This window comes from Sesamum indicum, linkage group LG11, assembly GCF_000512975.1.
Source record: "Sesamum indicum cultivar Zhongzhi No. 13 linkage group LG11, S_indicum_v1.0, whole genome shotgun sequence".
In the NCBI taxonomy this organism is placed as follows: Eukaryota; Viridiplantae; Streptophyta; class Magnoliopsida; order Lamiales; family Pedaliaceae; genus Sesamum; species Sesamum indicum.
In genome coordinates, this window is record NC_026155.1 from 14789243 (window position 1) to 14813722 (window position 24480).

At 36.6% G+C, this 24480-nt stretch overlaps 4 protein-coding genes across 11 annotated transcripts; 2 read left to right on the forward strand and 2 right to left on the reverse strand.

Annotated features, from left to right (window-relative positions):
- On the reverse strand, window positions 123–2347 carry LOC105174582 (bifunctional monothiol glutaredoxin-S16, chloroplastic). Its single transcript, XM_011096728.2, has 2 exons — window positions 1854–2347; window positions 123–816 (listed from the first exon to the last, which is right to left on the reverse strand). The coding sequence occupies exons 1-2, from the start codon at window positions 2238–2240 to the stop codon at window positions 313–315; spliced, it is 891 nt and encodes a 296-aa protein (XP_011095030.1). The 5' UTR covers window positions 2241–2347; the 3' UTR covers window positions 123–312.
- Window positions 2480–6149, forward strand: LOC105174583 (protein trichome birefringence-like 3). 4 transcript variants are annotated; one of them, XM_020697900.1, is made up of 9 exons: window positions 2480–3107; window positions 3205–3442; window positions 3532–3703; window positions 3837–4036; window positions 4169–4327; window positions 4445–5265; window positions 5410–5501; window positions 5619–5731; window positions 5811–6149. In XM_020697900.1, the coding sequence occupies exons 1-6, from the start codon at window positions 2942–2944 to the stop codon at window positions 4779–4781; spliced, it is 1272 nt and encodes a 423-aa protein (XP_020553559.1). In that variant the 5' UTR covers window positions 2480–2941; the 3' UTR covers window positions 4782–5265; window positions 5410–5501; window positions 5619–5731; window positions 5811–6149. The 4 variants fall into 4 exon arrangements, with proteins under 4 accessions (XP_020553559.1, XP_020553558.1, XP_011095031.1 ...); XM_020697899.1 differs by having other exon boundaries at window positions 5410–5731; XM_011096729.2 differs by lacking the exon at window positions 5410–5501.
- LOC105174585 (AMP deaminase) lies at window positions 6534–16255 on the reverse strand. Of its 3 annotated transcripts, none has more exons than XM_011096732.2 (20): window positions 15579–16250; window positions 13975–14117; window positions 13546–13723; window positions 12789–12967; window positions 12589–12640; window positions 12356–12435; window positions 12060–12239; window positions 11778–11845; window positions 11464–11606; window positions 11015–11076; window positions 10336–10449; window positions 9309–9449; window positions 8754–8906; window positions 8220–8273; window positions 8027–8137; window positions 7771–7944; window positions 7611–7691; window positions 7381–7479; window positions 7165–7283; window positions 6534–6873 (listed from the first exon to the last, which is right to left on the reverse strand). In XM_011096732.2, the coding sequence occupies exons 1-19, from the start codon at window positions 15952–15954 to the stop codon at window positions 7215–7217; spliced, it is 2457 nt and encodes an 818-aa protein (XP_011095034.1). In that variant the 5' UTR covers window positions 15955–16250; the 3' UTR covers window positions 6534–6873; window positions 7165–7214. The 3 variants fall into 3 exon arrangements, with proteins under 3 accessions (XP_011095034.1, XP_011095033.1, XP_020553563.1); XM_011096731.2 differs by having other exon boundaries at window positions 12356–12483; window positions 15579–16249; XM_020697904.1 differs by lacking the exons at window positions 6534–6873; window positions 7165–7283; window positions 7381–7479; window positions 7611–7691; window positions 7771–7944 and adding an exon at window positions 8503–8642 and having other exon boundaries at window positions 8053–8137; window positions 12356–12483; window positions 15579–16255.
- On the forward strand, window positions 19458–24397 carry LOC105174586 (chlorophyll synthase, chloroplastic). 3 transcript variants are annotated; one of them, XR_848845.2, is made up of 16 exons: window positions 19458–19637; window positions 19753–19797; window positions 19966–20054; window positions 20427–20514; window positions 21006–21091; window positions 21185–21271; window positions 21343–21408; window positions 21485–21568; window positions 21664–21725; window positions 22145–22220; window positions 22307–22369; window positions 22480–22561; window positions 23057–23133; window positions 23530–23577; window positions 23820–23959; window positions 24065–24397. XR_848845.2 is itself a non-coding variant. In XM_011096733.2 (15 exons), the coding sequence occupies exons 1-15, from the start codon at window positions 19532–19534 to the stop codon at window positions 23880–23882; spliced, it is 1122 nt and encodes a 373-aa protein (XP_011095035.1). In that variant the 5' UTR covers window positions 19458–19531; the 3' UTR covers window positions 23883–24397. The 3 variants fall into 3 exon arrangements, 1 of the variants encoding a protein (XP_011095035.1); XR_848846.2 differs by having other exon boundaries at window positions 24068–24397; XM_011096733.2 differs by having other exon boundaries at window positions 23820–24397.

The window sequence follows — 24480 nt, forward strand, 5'->3', positions numbered from 1 at the left end:
CTCCATTCAAAAATTAGATTCAGAGGTCTTCAGATCAATCCATTAAATTTGTGCTTACTCTTAGCTTTAAACTACTGGTTGTGCCCTGCGGACATGTTAAATCCGTGTTTAGCTCAGGTTCATATTTGAATTTGTGCTCAAATTATCAAGGAACCTGTTTGTAACTGATACAATCATACAACACAAGAAACTAATGGCACTAGTAGCCTACAGACACACTAGAACACATAACTAGCTTTTGCCTTCCTCAATAGTCAATACTCCAATCTCACCTCTAAACAAAAAGAATTATGATTTTGAAACTAGTAATCTTTACTGTTTAAACAAACTGGCAAGCTCACCCTTCTCATACATGGAGGTCAGTATATCACAGCCACCTACCAATTCACCATTAACAAAAATCTGAGGGAATGTAGGCCAGTTACTGTACTTCTTCAATGTCTCCCTCAAACCACAGTTATACTCTTCATCCAGTACGTCTACACTTTCGTATTCTACGCCCTGACTTTCAAGAATTGCAACGACCCTTTGCGAGAATCCACATAACGGTGCACTTCTTGACCCCTTGATGAATGCTACCACTTTGTTCTCTTTCACTAGCTTGTCAATGAGATCCTCCAAAGGTACTGTCAATTGGGTGTGACGGCCAGGGGTTAACCTCAGATCAGACTTCTTTCTTGGTGCCTTCTTTACCCATGTTGCGTTTCCTGGTTCATTTCCCGGTGGAACCTTTCCAGTGTCTGCTATGTGTTCTTGCATCCATGATTTCCATGCTTCAGTTAAAGCATTTTTATCAGGATCCTCTACAACCCCAACCTACAGCATGATAGACTACTGATTTTAATGTTCCAATGCAAATGACAAACACAGAAAATATACAAATTGAATAAAATTATCCAACTAATGGCCCCAATGAAGCATATATGTCATATTAATTGCCAGCATATGCCTTCACCAAGGGACTCTGCTTCTAACTAGTATCTTGTTTAGAACTCCCAGGCCTGCACTTTTAATGTGTTGAATGATAGATCTGACACAATAAATCAAATAGGACTAGTTGGCTGTCGGAACAGCGAGAAATCAGATGAGTTAAGGATGAGTAGAATGTTATCTAGACCTGCCAGGGAGATGCTCTTTTGTTGCTTGAACAGTTCATTACTCATGCAGTGACATTGAATTTGTTTTTAGAAAATCATGCTGGAAACATTTCATGACAAACAAGAATTATAGTTTTTAACTCCCAGATGTGCATTTAAGTGGAACATCGTTCCGTAATTTCCGTTGTAAGCTTACCATATGAAATACACTCCCAACAGAACCATTTATCTAGGAAGCAACCTGACTTGTAAGCTCACTGAATGTGAAACGTAAAATGAAAATGGAATATATAATCCAAATTGTCTCAGCAAGCTATAAGCAGATTCAACCAAGCCAAACGCACAATATTCAAAATTGCTTTGAATTTCTCATTTTCTTATCAAGCAACTTTGTTTTAAGTGATACGAACTTAAATCAGTCAACTGAGTGACTTCATGTAATTATGTGCATATGTTACAGGATGTTTTAGCTTATCAAATTAAGCATGAGCGAGCTTGAGATACTGAAGAACTACGGAAAAAAAATTCAAAGCTGGTTTATTATTCGGCAAATCGAGCTACAGTTAACCATTTTAAATATCAATCGACAGCCAAATAAATAAAGCTTGTTAATGCACCAGTTCAAGCCAAATCTTGATTACTCTGTATTGCCTTTGTTAATCAAACTCGTCCGGCCACTGTCATATATTAAAAAATAAAAAAAATTGTGCTTGTAATTATGTGTTGGCAAACCTATAAAATCTATAAAGATGATACCTTTACGGAGCAACAGAGCTCCGGCAGAGATTTCTTGTGAGCGAGAACACTGGCGGCAAGATTCCGCGTTATGCCGACGAATTGAAGGTCGCCGCTACCGTCATAAACGGCATAAACACCGGAATTGGAGGGGAATATTCCGTCGGATTCGGGCGAAACGGGCACCAACTCAGTCTCCGACAACTTGTTCAAAGCGGAAACGACAAGATTGAGACGGCGATACTTGAAGGAAGATATTTGTTTAAGGTTTGGGGAGGAGAACAGAGGAGAAGGATTGGGAAAAGAATAGAAGCAACGAGAAGGTGCATTTCTGGAAGAAGAAAAATTGGAGAATACCCGAAGAGAAGACGGGAGGTGTGCTGGGGATGAGAGGGTAAAAGCAGCCATTTGAGCGTATACCGACTACAGAGTACGGCTTGAGTATCTGTGATTATCAAGAGAGGATCCCCTTTCTCTCCTCCGGTTTTGTCCAGTGTATTTTAAAGTCGTCAATCAGGAAAAGAGAGTTGAAACGCTCGTACGAGAATCGGCAGGTGTATTCTTTTTTATATTATTATAAGCGTAGAACTTTGGTGGTGGCGGGAAGGTTACATGTCCTAGTCAATTATAGCAGCTCCAGTGTCCGCATTCTTGTCAATCCAATGTTAACTTTGTTTCAACAACAAAAACCTTTGCCCACCAAATAATTTATGTGTTCGACTCTCAGATTCATACAAAGTCGGATCGATCTATCCAAAACCATTGGATGAAAAAAGAAAGAATGGCAAAATGGGAATCCTCTTATAATCTTATGGTGATAAGAAAAAACTATAGAACGACCTACTGTTATCGATAATCGGCGGGTGGAGCAGCAAATTATTTTCTAGTATATTCAAACGATGTGAGGAGAATATTTTGCTAGTTCATGAATAGATGTCTTTAGCTTCACTCCTACTCAACTTCCCATAAACCAACCTCCGAACTTCTTGATATCAAGTAATTGCCTTTTCATTGTGTTGCACTTGCATTTAGCTTGGCCTCTTCTATTTCCCTAGTTAGCATTTATTTTTTCTTTTTTTGTCTTTCTCTGATTCGGAGTGCCTATTGAAATGGGGACGCTAAAGGCCCTGAAAGGAAAGAGTTCGTTGTCCGTAATTACCATTACAATCTGCACGTTGGCCTTTGTTACGCTCTTCTACACTCAGACGATAAGTTCTTTTTCGTTCAGGCTAAAGTCCTGTCCTAGAAGGAATACGGCTAAGAAGTCATTTCCAGGTGTGTGCATATATGTAAAATGAAACATCTTTTCAGATTCAAATTTCCATATTGAAATTGTCGATGATAGTTTTATTGACAATATGATTTGGCTCAGATGACAGGAACGGGGATCTCGGTGCACTGAACTATGCAGCAGACGATCGGTTTGAGTTTGATCCAGAGGAGTGCAGTCTAGTCCATGGAAAATGGGTATTTAACCGTTCCATTAAGCCTCTGTATTCGGACAGGACATGCCGGTACCTTGATAGGCAGGTCTCATGTGTCAAGAATGGACGGCCGGATTCTGACTACAGGCACTGGGAGTGGCAGCCTGATGACTGTATCTTGCCTAGGTCAGTTACTTCACTACCACCTGTCATTAAACAAAAAACAACTAATACCTGTAATTTTCTCTGTATCTAAAATGAACTCCTCTTTCCAGGTTTGATCCTGAAATAGCACTGCGAAAACTTCAAGGCAAGAGGCTAATGTTCGTAGGGGATTCACTACAGAGAGGACAATGGCAATCCTTCGTTTGCCTCATTGATTCTGTAATACCGCAAGGACAGAAATCCATGAAACGAGGCCGTTTGCATACCGTCTTCAAGGCCAAGGTGCATTTTCATCAGCATAGGCTACAGCATTATCTTTAAATGAATTTCACAAACTGAAAAATCCCAACATTTCTTGCTGAAACTTATGTCTGTCTGAGCAGAAACTTATGTTTTCTTTCAACGGGTTCCTTAGGAATACAATGCAACAATTGAGTTCTATTGGGCGCCGTTCCTTGTAGAGTCCAACTCGGATCTTCACATAATAGCAGACCCAAAGAAGAGAATTCTGAAAGTTGATTCAGTCGCCAAGCATGCCAAACACTGGATAGGAGTGGATATCCTTGTCTTTGATACTTATGTTTGGTGGATGGGTCGCCTCAGGACCAATTCATTGTAATGAAAACTCTCTATCTGCCTGTTTCATCATTAAGTAGTTATATGCATGAGCATTCTGTTTGAGAAACATGTATAGTACTAAGGATTTACCTATGTTTAGAATCTTACGCTTCTAATGAATTAGTGCAGATGGGGTTCTTTTGCAAATGGAGACGAAGGATATCACGAGTTGGACACAACAGTTTCTTACAACATAGGACTTAAAACATGGGCAAATTGGGTGGACTCAAATCTCAATCCCAACAGAACAAGAGTGTTTTTCACTACAATGTCCCCTTTACATGAGAGGTTAGTTGTTACTCCCTATAGTCATACCATCCTCAATATATTGTCACAAGAAATCTTAAAGCCCGGACTACAGTAAATCAAACTATAAGTGGCTTTTGCTGTCTCTTTGCTCTTCAGGAGCGCGGATTGGGGCAATGCGAACGGAACCAGATGCTTCAACGAAACAAAACCAATCCCAAAGAAACGATATTGGGGGAGCGGCTCAAACAAGCAGATGATGAGCGTAGTGGCACGTGTGGTGAAGAGGATGAAATTTCCTGTGACTTTGATAAACATCACTCAGCTATCAGAATACAGGATTGATGCTCACACGTCGATCTACACTGAGTTGGGTGGCAAACTGCTGACGGATGAGCAAAAGGCCGATCCATTGCATTATGCAGATTGTGTGCATTGGTGTCTGCCAGGAGTTCCTGATACCTGGAATCAAATACTTTATGCACATCTGTTGTAGCAGTAGGGAAAAATGCTCATTTGGACAATCAGATGTCAATGATGCATGGTTTTCTCATTCGTTGATCATCTGTATGGCCATTATTTTGTTAAAAAATCCATTCTTTTGATATCTCTGCTACGTGGCTTTGTTTGCTTTCATTTTCAACTTATTTTTGTGATAGGCCGAAATAAGCCAACACATTAAAGCCCAGTTCTCCTTAGAATAGGCCCATTTGGTTAGAATAAGCATTTGCCCTATATATATACGTCATTTCAGGTGCATGGACCGCCATTACGAGTATAGAGCTAGGGTTTCGGATCCGTTTTCTAGTAGACGAAATTTCATCGCATCAAAGTAGCATTTTTTAGATCACCATTGATGCATTTATAGTTTAGATACCTTGAATCTTATAATTGAGAATAATGGGTGGAGGTGGGAATTTTATTCACAGAGTAGTGTCGTATGTGGCTAACGAGCTTATCGTCAATGGAATGGCCAACAGGTAATTTGGTTTTAGCGTGAAGATTTTGTTTCCGTTGGAGTTTATGGTTAATGTAGGTAAACAAATGTAATGCTGTTATTTTGATTGAGTGAATTACAATTTGCATTTGCAATGACGGGTATTTGCCGATGATGACTTCCGTAGGCTTGTAATGACCGCGGAGATGACCGCTGTTTTTCTCTAACTTATCGGTCTGAGGCTCATCCTTGTGTATTTTGAATCTACGCAGAGTCATTGTAAGATGTATTTCAACAGTTTTTGCTTGAAAATCCTGTTTAAGTTGTTTTTTATGGGTGCTCTTCCTCCATATAACTCGATAGCTATGGTAGTTATGTTGCTTTTGATTCCAACAGCTGTTAATAGACCATTGGTGCACTTGGGTGAATTCTTCGTGTTGCTCCATGTAGCTGCTCAAAAGCAAAAAGAAATATCAGAGCAGTTGAAGGATGTATCTAAGAATTTTGAGGTTCGCAGTCAGGATTTCATATATGCAGTAGGCATTCATTTGTTTATGTGTAACCCCAAGTGCCTTTACATAATTGCAGTAATTGAAGAATCAGTGATGGTCGGTAGCGCTCTACCCTACTACTGACGTACTGTACAGTGAGCTTTATTCTATTTTGTACAGATAATGATGACGATTTTGATGAAGCTGGAAGAGGATTTATGCTGGATGTTTTTTGTTTAAATTTAACTATATACACAATAATTTGTTCTTTAGTCAATTGTAAGAAATTTTGAGTGTAGAGGTTACCTGGTGATGGCCATTTTACAAATTGAAGTTATTCTGTTGCATCTTCTGTTTTTATGGCCAGTTAAATATAACAGCTTGCTTATGTTATTCCCCACATTTGTTGTTAATTGGTGAATATGGATAAACAATTACTGCACCGTGTTCTACTACCACCTGAGTCCACTCATGAAAAGAAGAAATTTATTTTCTGGAACCGGCTTTGCTTAAGAGAAAATGGCGAGGCTGTTACCCTAACGTTTTCCCTCTTATTGGTGCTCCAAACTGTGGGGCCACATTACTGTCAATATTCTATTCTCTTCAGACACATATATGATGAAACACACATACTATTCTGGAGTAATGTAAAGGTGTCCGAGTCACACTTGTATCAAAACATGCATCAGAATGAGCGTCGATTGACCCGCAAGATCCTTAAGCTGCCTACCCTCCGTCAACTTCCTGGTCACTGTACATTCAAAGAGTTACTACTGTGCCATGTTAGCACCATATCGTTTAATTGGTATGAAAAATGATCTCGTAAAAACAAATGAATGCACAATCTCCACAGAGGGAAGATTAATTGCTTTTTCTTTTTATTTGGTCTTGGGCTTTAATGCAAAATTACACAATCACTGGATGGTTCAAACTCATCCAACTAGGTGAGGGCACTACTGATCTATATATACCATACAGATAAATGTTGTATTCCACTGACATAGTAAGCTCCAGTTGTCGGTTTGTACTTTGACCCGGGTGACTCTCGTCTACCAACAATAGAATCATTGTTGCCCTAGCCAGAAGCTCACTGCTTGGTTAGCGAAATACAGCTCTTTGACTAAAGTTACTAACAAAATGCTAGTCTAGGTTGCCAGTTCCTGCAACGAGTAAAGAAGCAATTATTATAAAGTTTCAGAGGACTAAACAAGTAAATCTGGTTGTAAGCAAATCAATCGAAACTGGGTCTAAACACTAGTTTAATTGTGAAATAAGCTAGTCCGGACTGAGTTTGAGTCAAGCAATCCAAGTTTGACATGTCAGAAGAAAATCCAGTTCTTTTACCAACCGACAATATCTAACTGAAACTCATGTAGGCTTGGTTCAATTCTTAATCCTACTTGGGAGGGTGGGGGGGGGGTTAATGTAAAGGATGCAAACTATACAAGTACCTGTATTTTTAAGCAACCAACAAGACTGGTGTTCAGGTTAGGCAAGCATGTCATGGGTCAATAAACTTGGAAAAGTTTGCTTTACCCAGATAAACCAGTTGCATCTCCTCTCTCCATATCTGCAGTAGTGGCATAGATGGTTGTATGAAAATTTTCCATGCTCGTCTTTTCAGAAGGAAATATGCTGTGAATAGCATACGAAACTCAAACACATACCATGTCACGAAATTCAAGCCTAATATGAGGGACATTTGTCCTGCGAATGTCATTTCCATCCGGTCCTCGCTTGAAGTACTCGTTCCCAACCCAGTGAGACTGGAAAGCAAATGAGGGCAAACAAAAAGCAGAAGACAGCTAAAACTAGTAACGATGTAATCATAGGGTGTGATATTCTCTGACGCAGGACAATACTAAAGAATATTGATAATTCTACAAATATTGCATACCTTCAAAGCATGTGAAAAACCAGACTGATACACAGAATTACGAGCAATCTCGCATAAGTCACATGAGCTTAACTTCCATACCTGTATCAACAAAAGGAGTAAGGATTCTGTAGATTTTCACTAATTTAAGCATAAGCAGTGGAGGGATGCTACTACTCACTGAAGCTGCAATACTGTACTCTTCCACCAGGGGCTCTTTTGTTAAGTGGATTTGTAAAGGATCATCCGTTGAGAGGGATACATTTAGACCCCGTAGGAAAAACATGGGAAACGGATTACGGTGGTAGTCTAGGAATAAAGAGTTGTTGCTCAAAGGAGACATAGCCAGACCAATCTGAATTCGGAAGCCATTCAGACCTTAGAAACCATAGTATAATCAGGTAAAATGCTCATATAAACTTTTTTCTTCTACTTGCCTGAGCTAGGTAGTACAGATATTGAAGGACTGGAGATTTTCTAAGATTGATCCCATGTGCGATATTATGAGCTGTGAGAAACGTTGCTGCAAGATGGTCTATATCACCAGCCTGATCATGTTACAATATCTGAGTGGTGTGCAATCTATTCAAGGCAGCCAGAAATAATAAAAATTGGATGTAAAATGCTTACCTCTCCAGAATGTGGCCTGAACTTAATAGTGGTCATACCTTTCGACTCACGAAGCTGAAAATGCCCAATTCCAAATTTTAAATTCAAATCAACAGCCAGTATTTAAGACCCAATCAAGTATAGTATCGTCAAAAGGTGATATGTGGCAAAAGATACGTAACAACTCTTCAAGAAAGAGTGATTTTTCTCTTATGATGAACATAACATGCTAATATTTTCTTAGCGATATCTGGTGAATCATAAACACATGGCTTCATAGTATATTGGCAATTAGAGCACATACACTTTAGGGCATGATAGTGATGACACATTATATCAGCATCACAAGAGCGGAAAAGCAAGTAGCAAATTCTTGCAGAGGAACTGACACTCTCTCGAAGAGAAACAAGCTTTTTTCCCCCAACAAAGAGCAACGAAAATAATCTACCACAAAATCAGAGAGATGTAGGAAAAGAAAAGAATATGTAAACATTAACTGGTGAAAGAACCTTTGAGCTTGTATTAAGCGAACAACAAGGGTTATGAGGTGCACACCTTGTTCAAGGTGTAGAGGTTAGCATAACAGTAGTATGCATAGTACGAGAATGCAGGGTTGAATATATTGGTCCATTGAGCTGGTGTAGGCATGTGTTTTGTAGGTCGTCTTTCAGGCTTGCTTTCATCATCCACAAGATCCAGCCCAACAACCTGTTAAGTACAAAAACTATGGTAGCGTAAAACAAGTCCAAGGTGAGAAGGCTTGAAATATGACATAGAAAATGAATATGTGCAACCAGAGGTCAAATTTAGGCATTATTTATGCAACCAAGAAACACAAAATAAATGAACATTGTTCGCACTTCACAAACATTTCAGAGTGAGCATAATAACCTAGAAAACAGAAGAATTTATCCAAAAGGAACATATAAAAAGTAACTAGGAAAAGAGACCAAAATGCCTTGTGTTCCCAACAAATCCAATTCTGGAATTTTAAATTATTCACCTCAGTTGAATAATGATGATAGAACAATAACCTTTTTTCAGGAGCACGTTATAGTTAACCCACATCTTTTACATCAAAATTACAATACAAGGAGGGAGCAGAAGAACCTGCTTTAAGAAAACATGCAACTGCGGATGTGAATCTGGATCAACAGTAACTTCAAATAAAGGCAGAAAGATGTTATCAAGGATGTTCTGGAACGAGGTAACAATTCCCATCTCCTTGTACACATTGTAGAGCCTCGGAAGCTAGACAATAGAATTTCCACAATGAGAATTAGATCACGGTCTGACACATGAAAAAGATACATATTCACATAAAGCCAGTACGCATGATGAAAAAGGCAAAACGCAACGGTTAACATCTCTTTGCAACTATCCATTTCTCAAAACTAAAGGAAATCTTGATGAATAAAGTTTTATGATAGAAGATTTAATCATGTCACGTTCAACCTAGGTTATGTAATAAAAACAAAATTCCTAAATTCTATCTTGTTATATGCAACACAAAAAAGAGGATACACAAGCCAAAGTATACTAATTATGCAGGCTCAATAACAGAGTAACCTGAGATGTACATGTACAAAGATTCTTATGCTCATTAAGGACATGGGTCAAAAGTATAGTACCCTTCTTACCACTCAAGTGGAAGAACATATATTATTTATACATGTCATCAACACTATCTGAAAATCATATAAAGCTTGGCCCCTTGCTTGTACCTTATATGATATCTTGGAACTTGTACATTCATCTTCATGTGAAACTAGATAGTCAGAATATCACAAAACGACAACATGGGTGACGAAACTCAAGAAAATCTATAATCACAGTTCACTAGGGTATTTTGAAATAATGTAGGATTTTCTTTCCAATCTATATAATCAGACGCTTCCACATATATATACCCTAAACTAAGTAATCTCTAATTTCCAAAGTAGCATACCAGAAATCTCTACGAAAATTTGTGGTGCCACTGTTCCTCTCACGAAGCACGACGTCAGATTTTGAAAGCATTTAATACTAATTTTCAGACAAATTCTGGTCTTTACTGAATCTGATTCATTAGTAATATAATTAGTACTGATTATAAGACTGCAAGGACTGCAACTTTAACTGGATGGATATAATCTACCTGAATCAACCATACAACATTCTCACTGTACAAGTTATTATTTACTATCCAACTTGCCAGTTGGTCCCATTCACTCATCTTTCTGCCATATATTGATATTCGATATTCAGCCATCTGTTCAACAGCAAGAAAACAGATCAGAATCTATAATTAGAATATTTAAGCAAATACAGATGTATTTCAGAACTTATAAACATATCACATGGACATAGGCACTACATGAAATACATACTCTTATAGCACACTCACTCTTGATTTCACACTTGATCACATACAAGAGTATCCTGATAATTGATGAATGTGTGCAAGGTGGAAAACATCTAGAAATGTACTTCTGGATTGCCAGTGTCTTATTTACATCTTGGAAGATAGATGAAAACATCACCGCCGAAAGGGAATATATAAGAAAAGGATATCACAGTTAAACAGGAACAAAAAATAAGAAACACATTGAAGAAAGCATGCAGTTAGAAGAATTGAAAATTGAACAGCCTTGACACAAGAAACATTAGAGATGAAAACATGAAAAATGAATGCTCATACCAAACTTCATTGAGCATATAAAAGTAGTCAATCCCACCATCCAACCCAAACCCAGTAAATGAGTAAGAGGTTAGGCTTCATAAAATTGAAGTATGCAATGAGAAATAAATTCAACAAGAGGTTCTTGGGGGCCCACTTGATATTTACTTGTTTCCAGATCTGAGAATACTTGCTTAGTCACTTCACCCAGGAAACGACCTGTTGGAAACAAAACAAGTTAGAGAAAAGACGGTCAGAGAACATGATATCAGGTTCAAAAGTCTGAACCAGAATAAGAAGCATCATAAAATGATACTAAGCACAACTCTCTAGATTACATGTTACTGACATCCAATAATTTCTGACATGTAATTTCATTACATAGACTGGATGAAAATCACACATCAGATAAGAATGTGTTGCAAGTATGACCAGGATAAGAAGCACCGTGAGATCTAAGCACAACTCTTTGGATTACATGTTACTGATATTCCATTAATTGCTGGCATGTATTTCATAACATGTGGACCAAATGAAAACACATCTTCTACTCGGGCATGAACTTTCACCTTCCTGCCTGAGAGAAAAAAGAAGAATGGCATGTACCCTGTATGAGATTGTCTTGTTTCAGAAAGATCTCTCTCAATCTACTCTGACCGCAAGGATTATACTTCAGATTAAATTTGTCAAAGCGATGAAAGGTGCTTTTGTCAGCATGAACATCCAATAGGTCAACATTCAGATCATAACTGTGAAAACAATTCATGAGCAGAAGGAAGAAATGAACATCAGAGGAGATTATGAGGGAGAATGATGAAAATCATTCGGTTAACGGTAAAACTAATTAACTATGTAGAACAATATTTTCCAATGCTTTCCCATCATTTTTCAAGTACAATCCTCAAAAGCTGTAACAATACCCAGTTAAGTCCAAGCTCTCAAACACCTCTTTCAAGGTCAGATATGTTCCATCTCGGAATATAACAACCTGCAGTGAGAGATGAAAGCTTGTTACTTACATAGATACTAAAGCATATATTTCCAGCAAAAGTATTCAACAAAATAGAACGCTATTTAAATGCCTTCCATCCACCCACCCACCTTTTCCTTGTTATCAGTAATACCTCCAGATAGTTATTCGTTCAACAAACAGAGTGAATTATAAAAAGATAATGGAAAGATCAAATTTAACAAATAATTACCTCATCTGGCTCCTTTCTCAGCTTTGATTTTATGAACCTTAAAAGATGTTTCTGGTTCATGCAAGCGGAGTGATGAACATGCGTGTCAACTTTCCTAACATTATAAAAGTCTCGATGTGGTGCACTTTTTTGAGCCAGGAATTCTCTGTCCGCGTTAAGCATTAGATGAAGTTTGAATTTCTGGGGGGGGAGGGGGGTGTGAAGGGGCCATACACTGTGAGTTAATTAGCTGAATTTGATATCTCAAACAAAAAACTGAGAACAACTAAGAAATTACAATCAAAAGATGCATTAACCTGTTCTAGAAGAACTAGCCTATGGTGGCATAGTGTTCGGATGTTCCCAGCTGCTATAACCCTAAGGATATGATGTAGGTCTGTGAAGAAAGTAGTAGCATCAGCAACAGGAAAAAGTTTCTCTTTCGCTGCATGGAAAGAAAAAGAACTTTTAGCAAAAGATGGGCAGTAAATCAATTAGGATGAAAACTAATAATGGAGGATCAAGTCAATCAAAATTCTTTGCATCTTACACTCTTTACTCGCATAAACATGAACAACTCCATCTTCCATTTGAAAATAGTGCTGCAGGAATTTGAGGTTAAATTCATCAAAATAGCAACGGTGGACAACATAGCTTAATGATTCTAAAAGAAAAAGCTTGAAAGAGTTTTGGGTATAAGAATAGGCACAGAAAGCAGAGAATAGAAACTTTCATTTTAAAGAGATTTACATCAGATTTCCCCTCTGAATTATAATCAAATGGGTTCAGGATTGGCTTTGGAGTACTAGGATCAGATATAATTTCCTTTTCCCATGGAGCAACAGCTTCTTTAAATACATAACTTCTTCGCAATTCAAGGCAATCTTGCAGAGCACGGTAGACCTCCACTTCATCCGGAGATGGTATCTCTAACAGCAATCATAGAACAATTTCAAAACAACAAATACAGAGGGCCAATGCAACACACTTTTGGCAGACTGAAGTTTCGTGAAAGAGATGTAAAACTTCAATTTGAATAACATAAAGTGAAATTCCACCATAATGAAATGACAAGTGGAGAAAGAAGGGCAAGACAAACAGTAGATGCTTAGTTACTAATCAGCATCAAAGACACACGTTATAATGTCATGTTATGACAAATACTCATCCACATATCTTAAACAATATAGAAACTTTTTAACAGCAATATAGTACCACTGTAGACATGCAAAATTCACATAATAAACAGAAGAAAGTTTAAATAGAGAAAAGAAAGGGATTAAAGATATTGAGATGGAACACAGAGAAAAGGCAAAACTGCAGATAAATGGTATGCTTCAGCAACATGCAAAAAGGATCAGCAGTATCAAGTACGAGAAAGTATCACATAAGTACAAGAGCTGGTGAAGAAACTTCCTCTAAACAATGTCAATGTATAGCCAAGGTCATGCTTGTGGTTTAGAAAACTGCAAAAGTGGCATGCATCAAAGGGCAATGACAACAATACCAGTGGGGGAAATTCTCAATTGAACAAAAGACTCTTGCTCTGGTTCTTTCCTCAGGATATCAGCAGCCACAGGATCAGGTGGAACACCATGCAGGTCACCAGATACACTATGTGAGCGAATCATGCTTGGTGTAGCCATGGCTTTTGACTCAACGCTGGCATTAATATTCTGTACATTCTGAAACATGATTTCATAGCCAGGGTTTATACGTGCATCAATGCTATGCAGAGAATGCGAAAAGAATGTCATATTTCTTTGATGTTACAGAAACAAGTGACATTTATGAAGAGAATGCCAAAAGAATGTCATATTTCTTCAATTTTACTGAAAACAAGTGTCATCTGCTTTTGTGCTTATCTGTGTGACTGAGAAAAATAGCAGAGATAAGAGTAACTGGTATGAGCATTTTCGGTATCACTGCCACTTACCACATTTCCGTTAATAAGAAGATATGTAGAGTCTAGCTTAGCTACATCAGTCACATTATCCTCGTCATCTGAACCTTCTAGACTTTCAAATGCACTTCCACAAGCAATAGGTGATTTAGGAGAAGTGGGTCGAATAAGATGTCCTGAAACAAAAAGGGTTAGTCGCCAAATCTTCCAAAACAATAAGAATTTGAGGATCAACCAAAACGACAAGAATAATAAATAAGAAATGCAATCTCTGTACACGGATTGATTAGCAATAGTGAGTCAGCTGCCAACAAAAAGCTATTATTGTAGTATTGCATAACCAGTTTACTCTAGCAAGACAAGAAGTACAAAGATTTCCATGCTTATAAATGACGGCAACATATTCCTGAAACATAGTTGCAGATAGTTCTAAAGCAGTTAATACTCTGAATATTGAAAATGCATCATAAATTCCTCTGACAAAATATCTCCTGATGAATGAACCAATGTTCAATATCGAAAATTCACACTATAGAGAAAGGATCCACATGGTATATGATTTTGTGCACCATGCCCCGGCATCAACACAAGTAATCTTTATTTAGTTTGCACCTCGCAAAACACATAAACTTAATTTTCCTGTTCTCTCAATACTGACATGATAGGAAAAATTGAAACTTAGCAATCTGAACTGCGAAAACCGATCTGATAATTATAACAATCTCTACTCAAAGACTAAACAGCTCATCCATTTCCTGCAAATACATTAAAAAAGTTCAGTTATTGCCGACCGGGAAAGAAACAAATTCATCTTGCAACGAGCCGGTTCCGGCTGAAAATGACCATTGAGTTTCAAATGCCTCCTGGATAACGACCATACGACATGATTCAGCAAATCAAATTCAAATTACTGATATTGAGATTAAGTAATAGGCCAATGTTCTGTGCTTGAACTGAAACCATATAAATCCCAATCCACTAGCTGAATAGAACTTTCTACTAGTCAACAACAAGCCTTAAATCTCACCACAACAATACTTCTCCTCACAACAATTTCTAAACCAATAACTTTTGCAGATTCCAGCTAGGTACATTGCATTACACTCCAGAATGTCATAACACTTCTCCATTTACCCGTCTACACTTATTCAGTAGACAGGACTTAGAGCAAACATCATTAATAGTCTTTATAAATAGATTTCATATCAATTTAGTCCCTGATATTTAATTTGTCCGTTTATAGTCCCTAATTATATTATGATCCAATTTAGTTCTTTTAGACAATTATTTGTAACAATTGAAGAACAAAATCGTTCATACAGAGTACAAAAAGCTATCAAAGAGACTTTTGTATTTGAGCAATTCAATTTACAAGATTCTATTAATTAAGTTACTCAAAATAAAATTAAGAAATTTGTCTTACAGATTCTAATCCTATATTTTTCATGACAAGTTTCATCATAAAGAACTACTGCTTGAATAGTGTGAATATTATAATTTAAACATCTGGCACCACAAATCACAAACTAAATTACGAACAAAAATAATACAAAATATTTGTAAGGACTATTAGTAATATTTGCCCGAGAAGTTAATAAAGCTCGATTCCTTTCAGCGGTAAGTCCGACATTGCATACCTTCGGGAAGGGTATGAAGCCTCGGCAAGCCCGTCGGAATAGAATCCACGTGCGCCTGACCGTTTATTTTGTCCTCCATCTCACCTCCTCCGCTGCTGCCGCCGTAAAACATCCTCACGTCCGGCAACGATGCGGAACCGCGGCGGTAATGCCCTTCACTCCCCTTCCTCCGCTGCCGCGAGTACTTCTTCAACTGTTCCGCCGCGTCGCCGCCGTCGTCCGCATCCGCGGCGACGTCTTCTCTGTCCCTCTCCATCGCCTTCGCGAACTCCAGCAACTGGTTTAGGGTCTTCCTGTGCATATAGTACGCAGAGACCGCAACGAACGACGCTCCGACGAGCGCCGCCATCGCTAGATGCAGCGAATAAGCGTCCATTCCAATGTGTATGAACACAAACACTACGAATGTGTAACCGTATACTACCGAAATTTATGTAAATAATAGAGAGAAAATTGAAAAACCCTACTAGTTAAGACTGATAAGAGTAGCGAGGCTGTATTTGTTTGTATTGGGGAGAGAATGGGGAAGGGGAGCGCTGGCCGTATATCTCGGAAGGAGAGAGAACCGGAGGAGGAGCGTAGCCGTTAGCACATTATATTCGTATGGGCTTTGGTCGTTTCCGCCCCTTTCCTCTTTCTATTTCCAATTAACTTGAGAGTAAAATTGAACCAAACAATGTCTTCAGAGAAATTTATCCGTTGGCGTCTGAATTTGATTTTTCGACATTAACAATTTAAATTAATTAAATTGTATTCTGCATCTGCGAAAAAATTAAAAAATTATCTATATTATAAAAAAAAAAATTTCTCCCAGAAATATCAATTATGACACCGCAACATCAATTTTAGTGTTATATCAATAATACCTCTAATTTGGTTTTTTTTTCTTGCTTTTTTTTTCTACTTTTTAAAAATATGATATATTGGATTATACATATATTTTTTCTTATTTATATATTTTAAAATATAAAATATTATTTATTATATGTACGTGGGAACCACGACAAGACAGACAATATTAAAAAACAAGATGAAATTTTTGCTCTTCCAGTAGAAATAAGTTTTCGGTTTTGCTGTGATTTCCATTTCTCAATTCCAAGTGAAATGTTTTTACTATTAATTAAGTGGGAGGAGCTTATAACTAGCATTAGTATGCAAAATGTGTTTATACTAAAGTACCCTTAACTATATTTATTTTCCCACCGTTCTTTAACTTAATTTATCATCAATAAGTTTTTATTCATGCCTATTTAAACTTAATTCATTTGATCAATTGCGATTAGTTATTCATTTTTCGTTACTCTCTTTTATTAACTAAATAAATATTTATGTGAGCAAAAAGTGACTCGTTAGATAGATTTTGGATTTGAGTCATTTGAATTAAGTCTCTTGCAAGTCTGAAAAATAGGACTTAAAAAATACATTTTTAACGTTCAAATCAATAAACAATTCTAGAAGATATGATTACGCAAGATGAGAGAGTAACGAAGGTGTAAAATGATTACATGCTTTCTCAATAGAGTGCGTTCATGTGAATACTAATGAAAATTGTGTTACCCTGAATATGAATAGGATAGGAAAAGGCTTGCTTTTATAATATTAATCCCCCACCAGGTGAAGAAGTGTGATCCCTTGAGCCTTGCGTTTGTGGTTGCTATAGATAAGCCCTCTCAACTCCAAAAGCGATTGGCTATAATTTTGAGAGTTGTGCCTATTGATGAGCCCTAAGAAGGATAAGTCTCCTCGCAAGAATGGGCTCTGAACTCCTATGGTTTAAATATATTTTAAATATAATATTTATCACATGATCTCTTCACACGCAACACTGTTAACTATGATTAAATCTCTTGCAGAGATCACGTGATAAATATTATAGCTAACTATATTTGTCTTCCATATATCTTTATCAACTATTGTTTAAAATAATATTAAAAAAAAACACTTTCTTTTCATTTTCGTTAGAAATGTATTTAGAATCGCACCATATTTTCTACAGAAGTTTAGGTAGATGTAAGTTGTCTCTTGTAGAGACGCATTCAGATAAAAATATTTACCTACAAAACCATAATCTGAAATAAGCACTTGTGGCCTACTTTATGGATTATGATTCATGCCAAACATGTCATTATCTCCATTCACGATTGTTAAACTGTTGCGGATATGTAGGTGTGCGAGGGCACTGTAATACCACTAATTTATTTTTGGATAATTAATATCTATAATTTTGAATTTGTAATTTATTTACACAAATTACTCATATTTTTAAAAAAATTATATATATATTCGCTATAAATATCAAAATCATTTACGCAAACTATTATACATACTTCCCTATAGTCGTCAACATTGCTACACAAACTATCCATATTTTTCAAGTATCAATTATAAATTTTACAATTAAACAAAAGAATATGAATAACTTATATAAAAAATTATAGATTAGGATGTAAATATAATTATTCTTTTTGTGTTTTAAATCATAGAACATCTTTTGGTGTTATGGCCCAAAGTGAGATTTTCGGGAGTAGTGGGTTCTTATCAGGCAATTTTTGGATTTTGTTAGAATTATTTACAATTGTTAGTAATAATAAATATAAATTTTCTTTAAGGATTATGTTGGCTTTTGGCTACTTTATTGGAAGTTTGGTGTGAGGCTTGTCCGGTTGCGGCTTTGTGGATATGTAACTTTATTATTGAAAGCAAATCTGCGAGTGTCGAAAATTGGTAAGTTTTTGTTGAGTACGGCCTCTCACTATTTAATACTTTTCCTGCTTTATTCCTGTGCCAAAGTAGGTTTTGGTCGCATTCAAGATCATGATTGTGAATTAAGATATAATTTTTGGTAAGTGTTCAAGTTTCGAAACTTTATCATAGTGAGATTTTAAATTTTAATTTGTTATTAATATGACACTTGTCTAATTTAAATAAGTTATACTATGCTATTTCACTAACAAATTTAACCACGTAAGTTTGATTTTAATTGAATAATTGTATTCAGTGTTAAGTAGGAGTATATACAGTTTGATATATCAATCAAATTGAATTAAAACAAAATGTTTGCTATGCATCAAAGTCGAATCAAATTTATTTTTTCAAATTTTGATATTTAGTTTGATTTTGATTCATTGATTAAATTAAGTAAATGCTTTGTGCACAAGAAAACCTCATCATTTAAAAGGTAACCATGGAAAGAATAACCGATTATTTTTTTATCCACTTGATCTTTAGTGTGGTTTTACCAATACCAAAATATATATTTTTTATTTTTATATTTCATTTTTATGAACATATTTTTTATATATTAAATATTTTTATCATTTTATTTATTATCTAAAAACCAAATAAATTTAATTATTATTTTTAGAACGTAAGTTTAAAATAATTTTTATATCTTGACAAAGATCTACTAAATAAACAAAAATTAATAATTACCAAAATTAAACTTAATTACCAAAATTGAATCAACTAATTCAATTCAATATTCAATATTACATTGCACATACCAAATTTTTGAGTCTTCTACTCAATCTACAGATAACGGTGCATAAATCAAAAATTGTCCAAATTAAATATTAGGATTGTTTTATTTATTTGTTTGTTTTATATTATTATTATTATTTTATTTTATTTTTGGTTGAGAGAGTTATTAGGTTTACTGGACTGGTGAGATATGGGCTAGTCTGACGAATGAGATGAATGATTTATGGGCTTAAATTCAGCATAAGCCCATAACACTTATTGGGCTCGCCTGCACTCCGCTTTGGGCTGGAGAAGGTGTTAAAAGAGTAAACTCAATTGTTGATCCACACCAACTAAGAAATGCCACGTCGTCACAGAATTGGTGCTCCGCATACGCCCACAACAGCGGAGAGCTGACAAAGAGCTGCATTAAAATAGGAGAAAGTTATCACAAGAGATTCATCGGCAATTAAGCTCTCCCGTTTGTTTCTACAATGGTTTCGTTAGTCAATACTGTCTACTCAATACGATTATCTTCCAATGCAAACCCACTCCGAAATCAACGGCTCGCACCGAAACCGAGCTGTGTTTCTTTGAACAGTAAGCTTGTTTCTTCAGAGCTTCAGGAAAATGTTCATGTACAGTTTCAGTGCTCGTTTGTCGGTAATATGTGAGCTTACTGTGCTCTTACTTGTATGCATTTGAATTGTATCAGGACGGAGACTGGTAGTGAGGGCTACTGAAACCGATACAGAAAAAGGTGTGGTGGACTTTAACTTAACTTTATTTTTCTGGGTTTTTTCTTTTTCTTCTTTTTGAGAGTGAGTTGATTGAGTTATCCGGAAGAAGAATTTGAATGGTTGAAGTGGATTGCATATGCGATTTTTGTTGAAATTGGTTATTGAGGTATTTGGTGGATACGTTGCAGTTGGAGCAAAGGCACCAGATAAGGCGCCGGCTGGAAGTGGTTCAAGTATTAATCAGATACTTGGTATCAAAGGAGCCAAGCAGGAGACTGTGAGTCGTTACTTGTTTACACAGGGGTTTAGTCAATTTAGTTTGGGTACTATTCGCCCCAGCATGATTGACGGTATTGTAGTTGATAGTAGTATTTACTGCAAAGCAATGTATGATGAAAGAATACAAAGCATCTCACATGCACTATATGTTAGGAAAAGTCACTAATAATCAGAGTGGGCTAGAAAGCATCAATTTTGTGTTAAGAAGTTAAAAGATTCAGGTGTATGAGGCCGTGGATCTATAATCAGCATGATTGCATGGATGATAATTTTGAGAAATACAAGAGAAATAGAATTGATTAGCAGTGAAAGATTATCCTCCGTGTAGATTTTGATACTCTTTTGGCTAATAAATGTTGTGCTTCTTCAGGATAAGTGGAAAATCCGAGTTCAGCTCACTAAGCCTGTTACATGGCCTCCTCTTGTTTGGGGAGTAGTCTGTGGAGCTGCTGCCTCGGGTAATTTCTCACTCTTCCCTGCTATTCTGACTAACGTCTAAAAATAGTCGAGAATACTGATGACTTGTTGAGTGGATGGTTTAATTCACTGCCGACAGGTAGTTTGCTTAATGCAAGGGTGACTTCTCGGCCAATTCTACAGTCACTGCCATGGAACATGTAACACTATACATTAAATGTAATTTAACGACTGTATTATGTAGTGCTTTAGCGTGTCATCACATTACATAGTATCATTAGTTAGTCATATCCTGTTGCAGCAGTGACAGGTAATGATTTTGGTTGCTTTAATAGTTTATTTAAAATAGTATACATATCAATGACTTATGTCTAAGCTGAGATTAGTTGATAATGAATTTTGCTATTACACCAAGAGAATAACTTAACTATCACTTGACTCTATTGTCTTGATAAGCAAAATCAGTTTTTCTCTCATCTATGCTCTTGCATCTGTTACAATTCGTATGCTCACTGTTTCTACTTCCCCACAGGAAATTTCCATTGGACCTTGGAAGATGTAGCTAAAGCAGTTGTCTGTATGATTATGTCTGGCCCTTGTCTAACTGGCTACACTCAGGTATTTCTTGCATTAACTTAAAGTTGAATAATTTTGCAATTTGACCATTTATTAGAACCTCAGCCACGTAATTTGTTGCACTTCAACCTGTAGACAATAAATGATTGGTATGACAGAGAGATCGATGCTATTAACGAGCCTTATCGCCCAATTCCTTCAGGAGCAATATCTGAGGATGAGGTAAGTGATGTTTCAATCTGTTGTCTGTTAAATGAGTCTGCTTTCCAATGTTGAAACACAGATATTATCAGGTGATTACACAAATATGGGTGCTGCTCCTGGGGGGCCTTGGCTTGGCTGGTCTATTAGACGTGTGGGTAGGTCTTCAAAATGAGTTTCTCTTCTCTTGTGCAAATGTTCTTGAGTTTTTCTCTAATAGCTTTTTCTATATAGGCAGGGCATAATTTTCCAGTGATATTTTACCTTGCTCTGGGTGGATCTTTGCTGTCCTACATATATTCAGCTCCACCTTTAAAGGTATTATCTCATCTTTCACCTTGATACTAGTGTTTTCACTTTCAAACTTCAAAACAGTGCAAGTAAAAAAAGCAACGCCAATTTTCGGATTGCAGCTCAAACAAAATGGATGGATTGGCAATTTTGCCCTTGGAGCAAGCTATATAAGTTTGCCTTGGTAATTTCTTAACTTTCAATTCTTTATAACTTATGTTGACAATATCCATGCAAGTGTGGATTTGAAGCGACATGAATATAAAATACATTGCTCTTAGTCCCAAGATTTTTCTACTCTTTGGTGGTCTTCTATAGAGATCCCAATTCGGGAGAAAGACTAATGTCTACTGGCCACTTTAGATGATCAGTAGAGTAATTATTCATTTGATTCAATAAATTTTGTTTGCACACTTGCTTATATATGAAGCTAATATGTTGACCCAATGTTAAAATATAAGCTATATTGTGCCATCTTCTTGGACTTAATTTCTTGTTTTTACATACCAAATCGTGGTATAAACATGATGCCTTTCCTTTTTCTGCTGCCATACTATGCAACATGATATGCTGTGTAACACTTCTGCTCTTCCCAATTCACAGGTGGGCTGGTCAAGCATTGTTTGGGACCCTTACACCTGACATTATTGTTCTAACACTGCTCTACAGTATAGCTGGTGTATGTGATGCTCATGTCTCATCTGGGCGTCTTTATATATGCTGCATACAGATGAATTCTTATTATCTTCAGTTTTATTTTTTTAGCTGGGTATAGCGATTGTAAATGACTTCAAGAGTGTTGAAGGAGATCGAAAAATGGGATTACAGGTACCTTCTAGTGTAAACCTCAACTTGATAGTTTCATGTAAAATCTCTGCATATGCATCTGTTTTCTTGTGAGCAAACTTTTTGTATATTAAACGGTGAAATCTCTACAGTCACTTCCAGTAGCTTTTGGCTCTGAGACTGCAAAGTGGATCTGTGTTGGTGCTATAGACATAACTCAGATATCTGTGGCAGGTAAATTTTACTTTTTTGAGTTTTTGATTTTCAGTTTTAGATCTAACATACATAAGCAGTTCTATGTAATGATATATAAACTATTAGCACGGGAGCGATGACAAGTAAGGCATATATGAAAACCAATTTATTTTCTTGGCAATTTGGATGCTTTTTTGAGAGAAGACCTAATGAAGTCGATATGACCAAGTAGCTTCAATCAGATTTAGGGAAAAGTAAAAGAAGGGCTGAATGTGTGAGCAACTTAGTGGGATACTAGGAAATAAAGATAGGCTGGGAATGATTTGTGTTAAACTTCCAATAAATTTATGAGAAATAGTGAAACAACCAAAGTAGTTTCGGTCATTAATGTGTATAATGAAACCGCTCTACTTGATGAAAGACTGGTCACATCATCTGTTACCTTGTTTCTGCCCCACAGGCCACAACAATATAGCCAGATAAATACTTACTGTTGTATGAATTTCCTTATAATGGCATATGTTATTGTTACAGGCTATCTTCTAGGATTGGGTAAACCGTTATATGCTTCGGCGCTTCTAGGTCTTATTGTACCACAAGTCTTTTTCCAGGTAATGCAGATAATTCCAGCTTAGAAGTGGGTTATCCTTGTTACTCTTAGCTTGCTTTCTGACTTAAGCTCCAAACATATCGCTTCTTACTATGATGTGCTTGTAAAGAGTGTAAACGAGTTTGCTTGGCTTAACAAGAATCAGAATAAGATAATAAGGTTATTAAATCTTGTAGATTCGTTCAAATCCTTCAAGTAGTATATATGCTCTGCCGATCTCAAAATTCGTCTTGGCATATCTCTGTGTCAACTGAATTTGAGAAACAATATAGCATTCTAGAAAATGTAAAAACTTAGATGCTAGTAAAGATTATAGATTCTTGCAGCAGTTGGCATTATATTTCTCCAAGGCTACAATATGCTGTTCTAACTTGAAAATAACTACTGTGTAATGCAGTTCAAGTACTTCCTTAAAGACCCAGTGAAGTATGATGTCAAGTATCAGGTACTTCTTCATAAATACATTCACACGTTCTGTGTGTTGGCGCTCATGATTCCCGAATATAACCCAGTGGAAAATGGGTGAACTTGAGAATCTTCAATTTGTTTTTTATACATGCTTGCAATACTGCATAAGTGATGAAATTGAGTATTTTTCATTTGCTCCATATATCTACTAGCGTAGTTTGTGACTGTAGTATGTGTGTGCTTCTCAGTATACTTGACTTCCTTGGTATTTGATTTCAGGCTAGTGCACAACCATTTCTTATACTTGGTCTATTAGTCACGGCTTTGGCAACTAGCCATTGATCCTCCTGTCCGAGATATTGCTAGAAATCGAGTAGGCACATGACACAAGTGAAAGCAAAATCCCAGGAGCGCCCCAAGTATTTGCTCATCCTCATAGCTTTCCCAAATGCTCAGCTGCTTGTACGTAGAATTTTACCAATTTTTTCTTTGCTAATGGGTTATTTTCATCCATATTGTCCTAGAAGAAGATTCTCTTTATACAGCACAACTGTCTACCATCTCCTGCTGCTGTTTGAAACTTCATCTCTTGCTAGATCCTTTGTCAAATTAAAGCATAGCTGTATCCGGAGATACCATGGTCTTTTTGTAAGTTGTGTTATCTTCTGTTTTATTAAATTTTGATGAGGAGCAAGTGGAGTAAGATGACTTTCACTACGGCCATGGCGTTACATTATCTTGGACTATGTGATCCTACACTGTTGATAGAAGGCAACCATGTGGTGTTCTTAAGTAGGATCACCTCTTAACCCAATTTTTATCTAATGTCAAATATGACTTGAGAGATATTTGCACTATGTCTTGTTGCAATTTGCCCAGATTCAGCTACATGTTTTGGGAGGATATCATGGACCACTTTTGTACCGCTCAACATTAATCC

Bases quoted from the DNA above. Each gene is read 5' to 3' on its own strand.
- LOC105174585 (XM_011096731.2), bottom strand. From the start codon at position 15,954: ATGGACGCTTATTCGCTGCATCTAGCGATGGCGGCGCTCGTCGGAGCG. The intron at 14,118-15,578 runs GTATGCAATGTC...TTTTTGTTTCAG, and splicing joins GCTTCATACCCTTCCCGAAG to GACATCTTATTCGACCCACT. The intron at 11,077-11,463 runs GTACATGCCATT...TGTTTCCAACAG, and splicing joins ACAAGACAATCTCATACAGG to GTCGTTTCCTGGGTGAAGTG.
- LOC105174586 (XM_011096733.2), top strand. From the start codon at position 19,532: ATGGTTTCGTTAGTCAATACTGTCTACTCAATACGATTATCTTCCAAT. The intron at 20,515-21,005 runs GTAATTTCTCAC...ACTTCCCCACAG, and splicing joins CTGTGGAGCTGCTGCCTCGG to GAAATTTCCATTGGACCTTG. The intron at 21,409-21,484 runs GTAGGTCTTCAA...TTTTCTATATAG, and splicing joins CTGGTCTATTAGACGTGTGG to GCAGGGCATAATTTTCCAGT.
- LOC105174582 (XM_011096728.2), bottom strand. From the start codon at position 2,240: ATGGCTGCTTTTACCCTCTCATCCCCAGCACACCTCCCGTCTTCTCTT. The intron at 817-1,853 runs GTATCATCTTTA...ATCATGCTGTAG, and splicing joins AGCTCTGTTGCTCCGTAAAG to GTTGGGGTTGTAGAGGATCC.
- LOC105174583 (XM_020697899.1), top strand. From the start codon at position 2,942: ATGGGGACGCTAAAGGCCCTGAAAGGAAAGAGTTCGTTGTCCGTAATT. The intron at 3,108-3,204 runs GTGTGTGCATAT...GATTTGGCTCAG, and splicing joins GGCTAAGAAGTCATTTCCAG to ATGACAGGAACGGGGATCTC. The intron at 4,328-4,444 runs GTTAGTTGTTAC...TTTGCTCTTCAG, and splicing joins ATGTCCCCTTTACATGAGAG to GAGCGCGGATTGGGGCAATG.